Source organism: Solanum tuberosum, unplaced genomic scaffold, assembly GCF_000226075.1.
Source record: "Solanum tuberosum cultivar DM 1-3 516 R44 unplaced genomic scaffold, SolTub_3.0 scf00020, whole genome shotgun sequence".
Classification (NCBI taxonomy): domain Eukaryota; kingdom Viridiplantae; phylum Streptophyta; class Magnoliopsida; order Solanales; family Solanaceae; genus Solanum; species Solanum tuberosum.
In genome coordinates this window covers 1,982,169-1,993,645 of record NW_006238946.1, presented here as the reverse complement: position 1 = coordinate 1,993,645, position 11,477 = coordinate 1,982,169, and the positions used below count along the sequence as shown (strand labels likewise).

Sequence of the window (11,477 nt, the reverse complement as noted above, 5' to 3'; positions counted from 1 at the left end):
CATTTGATTAACTGGACAAACATGTATAGACCATCGAAAACAGAGAATTGGAACAACATTTACTGTATTTGTGTAGCTTATTGCTTAAAAGAGTTAAAGGGCTGGCACATACACATAAAGCAGAATTGACAAACAAATTGCTGCAAAAATTGTGCAGATGCTGACAAGAAAGAGTAATCAAATAGTAGTAGATACAAAAGAATTAAAATTATATAAAGCATATCAATGGATACCAAACATGAAATTGAATGAGGAAGGACACTTGTGTCTTTCATCCATAGATTCAAACACTGCAAATTAAAGCCTAAACATATCGCGATATGCTCACTAAACTAAAACTTACTAGTCAAAAGGGGCATATTATCAGTAGAAATATTTGCTATTTTTTGAAAAGGACCAACAACACATAGGGCATCGGTGGTTTATCTCCAGCCATTTGATGATACAATGTAAGTGAAAAGAATGCCAGCACAGTAAGATTGCTATGGTCTCTCCAATTGAAGGATCCTTGATACAGATGGAACACATAGGATGTACTGGATCACCATGTTTTAAAGTCCATCTATACAATATTTCGAAGTAGAATGGATTTACACCTCTGTTTGTCGGATTAGGAGGAGGAACAATGGGAGGAAGACGAAACTCCGTGTTGGTATTGAGAAGAACACGAGCACGAGCAGTATTAATATCTTCACCATCTTGTTGGACATAAATAATAGTAAACGACATTACTATAGGCACAATTTTACAACCACTATTTTGAGGATCATTTATCTGTGATGTAGCAAAAGTTGAAACCTGTTCAGCTACATCAGAAGCAGAGTCTTCACAGATACCTAACATATTGCAAATTACTCGTGCCTTAATTCTGCAATGTGTCAAAAAATCAAATTTAAATACATAAGGTTTCACTGCGGACTCGATCAGTTCACGTGAACAATCATCACCAACTTTTTCTTCATCGTTGTCAATTTTTTCGAGTATATAATCAACTTTACATTCGATGTAGAATACGTTTTCACCACAACCGGACCAATCCCACTTATTCATGATATTGTCGTCCCGATAAATGTCTAGTTCATAACGGTCACAAAAGCTACAATTATTTTGTACCGGGAGAGACATATCTAACAACTTGTGGAATTAAACAAGAAAGTTACAGTAGAGCAAGAAGGAAGATAAAATAAGACAAGAACAAGTACTAATTTTAATAAGAAGGGATTAATATAGGTTTGAATTACTTAGGGCATCTCCAACCCAATACTCTATTTTGCTCTCCAAATATAGAGTTCTCTATTTTTTCGGACAACTAACTCCAACTCAATTCTCTATTTTACTCTCTAAAAATGAATCTTTTTCTCTTTCCTCAATATTATATTATTATTTCTATTTCATTCTTATTTTCTTATTTCATAATATAAATCGTTTATTTCTTTTTCTCAAATAATTACTTTATATAATTTTTAATGTGATATGAAATTATATTTTATTCTAAATTTTAAATAACATAAATTGCAAGAAAATATAATATAATACATTTTAAACCACACTGTTCACCAATGTGTAGAAGCCTCGCAACATCGTTAGGTGTTGGTGATCTCAAATATCGCTCGACAAAATCTCTTCATACTTTCAATAGTAGTTGACTCTCCAATTTTCACGTATTCGTCAGTGGCATCCACTGGCAAACCGTATGCCAACATTCTAAACACAGCGGTAACTTTTGCAAAGTAGATAATCCGAATCTACCAAACGCATTAATGTGTTGTTCGAAGTACGTATCGTGATCTTTAATTGCATCAACGATACGAAGAAACAAATTGCGGGACATTCGATAACGACGGCAAAATATTGCATCATTAAAGCGTGGTGTGGCTGAAAAATAATCACGAAATAAATTATCATCAGCCGCCTCACGATCACGATTGATTACCACATGACCTGGAATGGAACCACCTATGAAAACTTCATTAGTATGATTTTGTAGAACTTGTTGGAACATGTAGTCGTTCATACGTAGCTGATTTTCTAAATTATTGTTGTGATCAATTAATTATTATGTTATGTATTGTATTTTATCTTGTATTTAAATTATTATGTTATGTATTGTATTGTTATCTTGTATTTAAATTATCATATCATGTTGAAAAATATTATATTACATTTAAAAAAGAATTATGAATATTAGATATTTAATTAAATGAAATTATATGTAAAATAATATGTTAATTAGAAAGTAATAGAAATAATAATAAAATAATAAAAAAGTGAAATAGAGAGTGTGAATAGCAATTCTCCAAATTTGGAGAACTACTATTCAACTCTCTAAAATTTGAAGAATAGAGGGTGATTTGGAGGTGGGTTGGAGTGCCCATTCTCTATTTTACTCTCCAAATATAGAAAATGGAGAGTAAAATAGAGGTGGGTTGGAGATGGTCTTAGATTAGGTTAATGAGGTTTTCCCACTACAAGTTGAACTCGGTAATAGTATTCCTATATGGTTAAGGAAAATAGATTTTCAGATATAATAATAATAATAGAAAAATATTCCGCGGAAACAACTAAGAGTCAGTCGACTCTTTGGAGTTTAAGAAGGTTTAAATAAGTGTCTGTAGACGCAAAGTAGTGTGTTTCTTCTTTTTCTTTGTTTAGTGGAGATCTACTCCTATGCTAAGTGTCTTTGTTGTGTTTGCATGTATCACTAGTAGTCTTCAATGCTTCCGTTGTTCACTTTGTAATGTTGTGTTTAGTTGTGTGGCTGGTCTATGTGTGTGTAAGCTTCCTATTTGATGTATTCCCATGTAACGGCTATTAATGAAAAAAATCCGCTTTGTTCTAGTTCATTCTCTTTCCCTGTTTTGTGCAGAAAAATTGTTGATTTGAATTCTTTTTGAAATCTCGTTTTTTTCTTGTAAATTTCTCACATATACAAGCTCAAACTACAGCCAAGAGGGTGGAAGTTGTGTGTTTACAGTCACTCTCCTATATCCTATAATAGCATAAGCATAGCAGAAAGCTTCCATGCCTCGCTATCCTATCTTTAAAACCGACACCGAAGGAGTTGAACGTAGTGAAAAGAGTCGTTTCTTTGATGAAAGACGCCACAAAGCTAGTATAGTTATCGCACACCTGATCTTCTTTCTGATAGGAATGATCACCTTCTAAACAAAATAGGAGTGAGAATTCCCCAACGAACGGAATAAATGAGTGAACAAGCACCGAAAGGTGTGCGTTAGTGAAACGAATAGCTCAGTCCTAGCGGACAGGACAAAACTTCCCTTGGAGAAAGCCAGCCTGAGGTCGGTCGGTTCGATTCGGTTTTATGTAGTATCGGTTCGATTTATTGGTTTTCGGTTTTTAAATATGTTAAACCAATAAGATATTTCTTATCGATTTTTGATTTATTGGTTTTGGTCCTTAACGGTTCGGTTTTCAGTTTAACCAATAAGAAATACTTATAAAACAAATATATGACTTTTCTAATAAATTTGATGTGAAAACACAATAATATAACTTTACAAATGCTCATAAAATAGAAACAATAATAATAAACATGAAAAGAACTATACAAGCGTAACACAAAGAGAAATTAAGAGGAATAGGGTTCTTATTTTAGATTTTTAACGTTATTTATAATGTGAAATTGTGAACTCAAAGTCACTGTGAAGTATGAATTGAAGGCTAAAGGACAAAGATAGTGACTACTAAGGTATTGATATTAATATATAATATTTATGTACAAGTAAAGTAGTAAATTACTAGTCTTAATGGGTTATCGGTTTACCCAATCACCCAATATTAAAAATCAATACCGAACCGATAACCCAATAATTTTTTAAAAAAACCGTTAATCCAATAACCCAATAACAATAAACCAATAGCACTTTTATCAGTTCGGTTAATCGGTCGGTTCAATTTTTGCACACCCCTACCTCTAGGTGTGTCATCTTTTAGGATTTTCAGATTTTGAGATTCAAACAAATCTATTTTTTACTGCAATTTTTTTCATGTATCTTTTAAATTGTCAATTATTATGATTTATAGTATTTTTTAATTTATACTTTAATTTTCAATTATATAAATTTTATTTCAAAAAATTTAAAATTTCAAAATTGTTATAATAAATTGAGACAAAGAAAATAACTATTAATTAGGTTAGTGATCATATGGAAAATCAATTCTCAAAGATTTGCGAATCCTTCCATTAAAAAAGGAAAAAAATCAGATTTGGCGCCGTACGATCTGAAATTTAGCAATTTTGTCATATGTGTAACTCTTGCTTTAGTATCTCACTTCGTCATTAGGAAGATATTTTGTTTTTGCCCTTTATGGAGTTCCAATGTAAGAATAATTTTAAAATATAGTTAAAATTGAGGGGTAAATTTGAATATGTGGAGTCCATTTATTTCATTGCTGAAACTTGTTAATGAGAGGACATGATTTATTTACTCTAAGTAGATTTAACATAATTTGAGAAATTTTTATGTAGCAAAGTAGATTATATAACTTACATGTTTAAATGTAATAAAATTATTTTTAATACTTAGTAGTATATTAATTTATAATATATTGCTATTATAATATTGAAAATATGAATATTTTAAAAAATATTGATGGATCTTTTTTTTTTTTTAAATCAAAGGTGTAAAAAAGAATTTCAATAAAAGTGTTTATCCTCTTAAATTTCATAGAATTAAATACATACAAAAAGTAGATCATGATTTAGTTGCATATGCTGACTCTTGTTATTTATAATATACAAATTAAAAAGAAAACACTTGTACATCTTATATAGTGGAAATCTTATGCAAAATTTAACGACTCTAGTTGTACAAACAAATACACCCATTATTTTTTGAAATCAAACACTTACATTTCTATACTAGGAAAATGGTCATGATCATCTTTGTTTATGAAGTTTGAACTGCAGGATTTTGTTTGAGATTGAGGCGTAGTATGTATGGAGACTTAACAGAGCCACAGTATAGATGATCACCAATCTTAATGCCACTTGACACCATTGTCAAATCCTCATCATAATAGTGTTCCAGTGGATTTCCTTGTAAATCAACAGATAAAACACCACCATTTTTCTCTGCCTTTGGTTGTCCAACATACTTCACCATTATAGCCATTATCTTTCTGATGAATGGATACCTTAGTGTCAAGTCCCATGAATATGTCTTTTCCTGTCAAGTTATCAGAAACAAAATATGAGAGAGTGGCGTAACTTAAAGGTTGAACATATCAAGTTTAAAATATCATGAAGAAACTCACCGAGGCGAATGCAATCCAATAATGTCCTTCACCATCATAACGAATGTTGTCAGGAAATCCAGGTAAATTATCAACAAACATATCCACAGATCCTTTTTTTTCGCCTTTTATGTAATACTTTTTGCATTTCCTCCTACAAAAAAAGATGGAAAATGAGAAGTACTCTTCTACGTACGTATCTGCTAAGGAAATTAAAAATATGAAAGAGTACTTACAGAGGAGTTTCACAGAAGATAACATAATTTTGATCTGGAGAGACTGCAACACCATTAGCAAAATACAGGTCGCTAAGTAGCGTTTTGGTCTGTTTAGTTGATGGATCATAACTTAACAATCTTCCATTGGGTCTTCCTTCAAGAATATCATAAATGTACTGTTCGATATTATATTTGTAAGAAGCATCGGAGAAATATATAATTCCATCCTCTGCAACGTCTACAGCGTCTGCTAATTTGAATTTCAGGCCTTCAGCTTCCTCTGTTAGCACTTTAATCTCACCCACTGAAGTAACGTTCAGTAGTAACCCCTGTCACATTTCATTCTAAACAATTATACAGAGGAATTAACATCTCTTCCCTTCAGAACTCACTGTTATTACTCTAAAATGGTGTGATTTTTATACTTTCCGTTGTAATCATATCCACCAAAACAAAATAGTCCTGCGTGCAATTCACGTATGTTTGGCGCGGAGTTTCTAATTTTTTAATAAGTTATCTTATAGGTCTATTAAGTTACCCTCTCAATTAATTCAATCCCTTTGTCCTAATTTATTAAATATATACCTTTTATAGATCAAGCTATCTCCTCTTTTGGACAACTCCATATTAATCAATTTCATTCTTGCACGTTAATAATATTTTAAAATTAGAATATCACTTAATATTTCCGATTTATGATCATGTACCAAACATAAGAATATGTAAACCACTTTTATAACGAAAAGCACTCGAGTATATCACACCTTTTCCCTTTATTAATAAACAACTCAGCAAATTTTTAGGGACACAATTTTTTTTTCCCCTAAAAATAAAAAAAGAGGACCACAACAACTGACCTTGTCCGCATCTGCAACAATAACTTCGCCGTGACGTCCTAAAGCAAGTCCGAGAGGTCTGCCGCCGGTGAAAACCCAATCCTCCACCGTCGAATCTGCCGCCGATTCGTTCACTTTCACTTTTTTAACCCACCCATCAACGCATCCAGTGTATATAACTCCGGATTTTTGATCGTACGCTACGTCTTCGGGTGATAACAGCTGGTTAACTCCGATTTTTTCCGAGCGGCGGAGCATCTGATTATTGCGCTTTGGTGCAACAATGGGCGGGTCAGTAGAGAGCACATGGGTCGGATAAGAAGCCGGGTCGAAGGAATCCAGTTGATAGAAAACCGTTCCGAGAATAACGGGTATTATTACTGAAATAAAAATTGGCTTTAGAAAGATGAGCGGAGAACTCATATTTGCAGTTGTTGTTGAAGAAGAAGTTGGGCTTGACTGGTTAGTGTGAATAGCAGAGCAGATGAAGGATTAACATTGAGTCATTATCAAATCGTCAGCAAAGAAGAAGGTATGTGAGAGAATTAGTTGACTCGTATTCCTCTTTGTTTGCATTCTTATTATACCAAAATGTGGCTCCTATCTACTACTCCATTTGTTTCTATCATTGTGGCGTAACTACTATGACAAAGTCACAATTTCAAAGAAAGGAACAGATAAAAGCACTAAATTTGTAGTGAATTATTAATTTATTTTTGAACTATTGATAGTTCTAAAAGTATTGTTACTGAATTTAAACACACCTCTAATCTTAAGTGAATTACACTCCTAAATTTTTATCAAATTTAGAAGTGTTTTCAACACTTCTCTCTATTTTTATTAAGAATCCCATGCTTTTACAAAAAGTTGAGATCACTTGCTATGTTACGTGGCAAATTGAAGTGTATTTTAGTTTAGTTAATCAAATAAAAAAAAAGGTGTTGTTTTAAGTTTAGGAATATTTTTAATACTTTTCTAAAAAGAAAGAAAGTCGTATCTAAAATTTGGAGTAAATTTATCTTAAAATATTTGAAGTTTATAAGTTTTTAAATTTTAGTCATTTGGAGTCATTCTGAACCCATACCTTCTACTTTACTTTGCCTCTCATTTATAGTCTCACACTTGTCATTTAAAAAAATAGAAGTATGTTTTAAAGGTAAAAATAAAAAAAAAGTTAAATTTAATAATCTCTAAATATAAAAATATACTCCCTCCGTTTCACAAAGAATGACCTCATTTCCTTTTTAGTCAGTTTAAAAAAGAATGACCTCTTTCCTTTTTTAGTAACATTTTACTTTTTGTTTTTCACGTGGCATGTTTAAGACCACAAGATTAAGGGCAGTTTTGTACATTTGACATAACTTTAATTTAGGACCACAAGATTCAAAAGTCTTCTTTATTTACTTAAACTCCGTGCCAAGTCAAACCAGGTCATTCTTTGTGAAACAGAGGGAGTATCATTTTTCATGAAATAGTTAAATAAAAAAGTTTATGTTAAATTACTTTTAAATATAAAAAGTTAAATGGCTAATAAAAATAATGATGATGTATAAAATATAATTGACTTTCAAACTTACCGGTTTAAAAAAATACTCCCTCTGTTTCAATTTATGTGAGACGTTTCGAATTTCGAGATTCAAACAAGTCTATCTTTGACCGTAAATTTTTCATATATCTTTTAAATATTTTGAATTATTAATTATTGTGACTTATAATACTTTTTATGCAGTTTACAAATATATAAATTTCATTTTAAAAAATTTGAAGATTTCATAAGCAAATTTTCAGCAAACTTAAACTGTTTGATTCTCGAAAAGCAAAATGTGTCACATAAATTGAGATTGAGGGAATTTAAAATACAATTGATTGAATTAATAAAATAACTAACCTAGTCTGTTGAAAAATTCTTAGCCGTATAGGCCAGCTTCGCAATTCGCACGCCCCGAATTATTTATTCTTTACAAAGCTATTTGCATATAATGATAGAGTGGGTAAGTAAATTATTTACTAAAGTTATTTATATTAATAAAGTTATTTAGGTTAAATCATTTCATTTTAATTTACACAATACTACTATGAAACAATAAATAGTAAAGTAAATTATTAATGACATATTGATTGATAGAATAAGTTAGGTCTGAAGTTGGTTTGTCTTAACATAGTATTAGATGTCGATTATATTGTAGATTTATTATTGGTTTACCCTTGCAATAAGGTTGAATTCAGATTACATATGTTTGCACAGGTATAATAATGTTTCTAAATCAATCATTACCTCAAATACATAAATAATAACGAGCGATGAATGTTAAATAATTCAACAAGTCATACATCAATTAAACATGACATTTTGTAATGTATGGAGATAATTTTATAAACCTGCCTCAATTTAAACGAAGCCAGACTTAAGAGTAGGTATGTGAAATTATTTCTTTAATTTTTTATTTGTTTTTTGTGTAGAATAGCTTTGTGGGTAAACATATTTAATCTGAATGATATTATTGATATAAAATAATTATCAATAATTGGACGATCATAATTGTTCATTCTAATAATGCTAATTACTTGACGATATTTTTCTTTTCTTTTTCTGTCAAAAATGAAATACTCCATACCTAATAATTGCCTTCATGTCTCTCTTGATGAGAATTTGACGATATTTTTCTTTCCTTTTTCTGTCAAAAATGAAATACTCCATACCTAATAATTGCCTTCATGTCTCTCTTGATGAGAATTTAATCGCTTGGAAAATGAATTGTAAAGTAGTCAATTTAGGACAATTTCCTGCCCTTATATAGGAAAATTTAAAAAATGATAAATAAAGTTTTGCAAACAATAATTGTTCCAAAGTACTAAATATATAGTCTAACGTGTTTAAGACGAAAGGTAAACACTTGAAGCTTATCATTATTAAATGTGGCCTAATTAATTAGAAATTTGTGCAATCCATATCAATGGATTTTTCTTTCTACTAAAAACTGTTTTATTTTTAGAAAGTGAGGTGTTTGACCAAATTTTAGAGGAGAAATTAAATATTTCTGAAGAGTCACAAAAGTTGCTTTTTTAAAGGGACAAATTACTTAACTACACTCCTTTACTTACCTTAATATCCATTTATTCCTACTTATTTCAAAATTTTCAAAAATCTCTTATTTTACCTATGTATCCCGCTATGTGGAATGTATCAAACGCTATGTATCCCGTGCACAACGCTATGTATCCCGCATGTATCCCGTGCACAACGCTATGTATCCCGCTATGTGGAATGTATCAAACGCTATGTATCCCGTGCACAACGCTATGTATCCCGCTATGTGGAATGTATCAAACGCTATGTATCCCGTGCACAACGCTATGTATCCCGCTATGTGGAATGTATCAAACGCTATGTATCCCGTGCACAACGCTATGTATCCCGCTATGTGGAATGTATCAAACGCTATGTATCCCGTGCACAACGCTATGTATCCCGCTATGTGGAATGTATCAAACGCTATGTATCCCGTGCACAACGCTATGTATCCCGCATGTATCCCGTGCACAACGCTATGTATCCCGCATGTATCCCGTGCACAACGCTATGTATCCCGCAAACATCATTTTTAAGGGATTTTTGGTAAATAAAAAACTAGAAGGGATAAGATGTTATTTAGTACTTATAATATGTGGTTCCTATAATTTATACTTTTTAAAGACTAGAATATTAAACTTGAAAATTAATAGAAACGGTCTGCATGCATTGGGCTTATGATTTTATAAAGAGACTCTTTTATAAATACTAGTAAAGATGTACTTGATTGTGATGATAAAGAAATGGTTGTTCGGTGGTCTTGATGCTTTGTTGAATAACAAGCAAGGAGAGTCCCTAAAAACATTTTTCTGAAAAGTACTTATAAGAAGAAAAAGATACTTTAAAATAAGTTGATTTAAGAAGTTTGACCAAATAAATTATAAAACGATAAGAAATACTAGTGAGGAAGAACTATATATATAAGGGCACTAAAGAATTTCTATTTGGCTTAACTCTTCCTCCCAATATCTATGGGCTTTAAATTTTGGGAAAATTATGTGAAATGACAAACATCTAGAGTATATTATGTAATATAGTTATAGTTTCGATTATTTTTAATCTGTGGGTACAATTTGGTGAAATTTTGCTATTCGGTTTCATAATTGTATAAATTCTGAATTTGTATAATTCGATTTCTAATTGTATAAATTCAAAATTTGTATATTTCGGTTCCTGATTGTATAAATTCAGAATTTGTATATACTTACCCTAACTATTTGTATATGCTTTATGAAAAATTCATAATAAATTACCATGTTTGTGTATTGGCAAACGAAATATACAAACGGAGTTCTCAAAAATTTCTAAATGTAGAAATACAGAATTTGTATATACTTAATTTGTTTGTATATTCGCAAGTGAAATATACAAACTGCAATCTCCATAGCAAACAAAACTATAGCTCTAGAGTGCAATTACTGAAACTATAGCTATAGAGCCTTCCTATTATCTTTGTTATTTCTGAAATTTTCTCCCAATTTCTTATTTTTCTTGCTTAGAGCCTAAGAAGTTCAAACATAACAATTATTTTGAGGCAAATGGTCTTTGTATGTATATCATTGTCAACACCATTACTTTTCTCATTCAAATATTTTATTGAATTTTTGCTTTGTATAATTAAGATGTCTACAGGTTTATTTGAATTTTTGCTTTGTATAATTAAGGGGTTAAGATCTTTAGTTTTATGAATGTTATGATGATGTATATTTCGAAAAAATGAATTGGTATTTTTTTTATATTTGTAGAAATTGCATAATGAATAGGTAAGAAATTTCTTTAAAGCAGAGCAAACTGGACTGAAACAACACGAGTTTGGTCACTTTTGTGGGTAGATCCACCCAAAGACCAAGCCCAATTGGACCAACATGTATATTTTTATAATAAAAGGCAAATATTAAAGTTTTCAATATTATTAATGTCAAATTAACTATTTCAAGAAAGTTCCAATGAAGTAAATTCATGCCAAATACATAAATTTATTTGGGATTGTGAGCAATGTTTTTGCTAGACATAACAAAGACTGAAAAAGGACAATTTTTATTAAGACATGCATAATTTCAATGCTTTTTTTTTTTTTTTTTGGGGCGGTGGGGATTC

General features: G+C 30.9%; 1 protein-coding gene across 1 annotated transcript; it reads right to left on the bottom strand.

Moving 5' to 3' along the window:
• Positions 1-4,698: 4,698 nt before the first annotated feature.
• Positions 4,699-7,007, bottom strand: LOC102588958 (protein STRICTOSIDINE SYNTHASE-LIKE 6-like). Its single transcript, XM_006340757.2, has 4 exons — positions 6,332-7,007; positions 5,493-5,803; positions 5,278-5,410; positions 4,699-5,189 (listed from the first exon to the last, which is right to left on the bottom strand). The coding sequence occupies exons 1-4, from the start codon at positions 6,731-6,733 to the stop codon at positions 4,911-4,913; spliced, it is 1,125 nt and encodes a 374-aa protein (XP_006340819.1). The 5' UTR covers positions 6,734-7,007; the 3' UTR covers positions 4,699-4,910.
• Between the last annotated feature and the right edge of the window lie 4,470 nt (positions 7,008-11,477).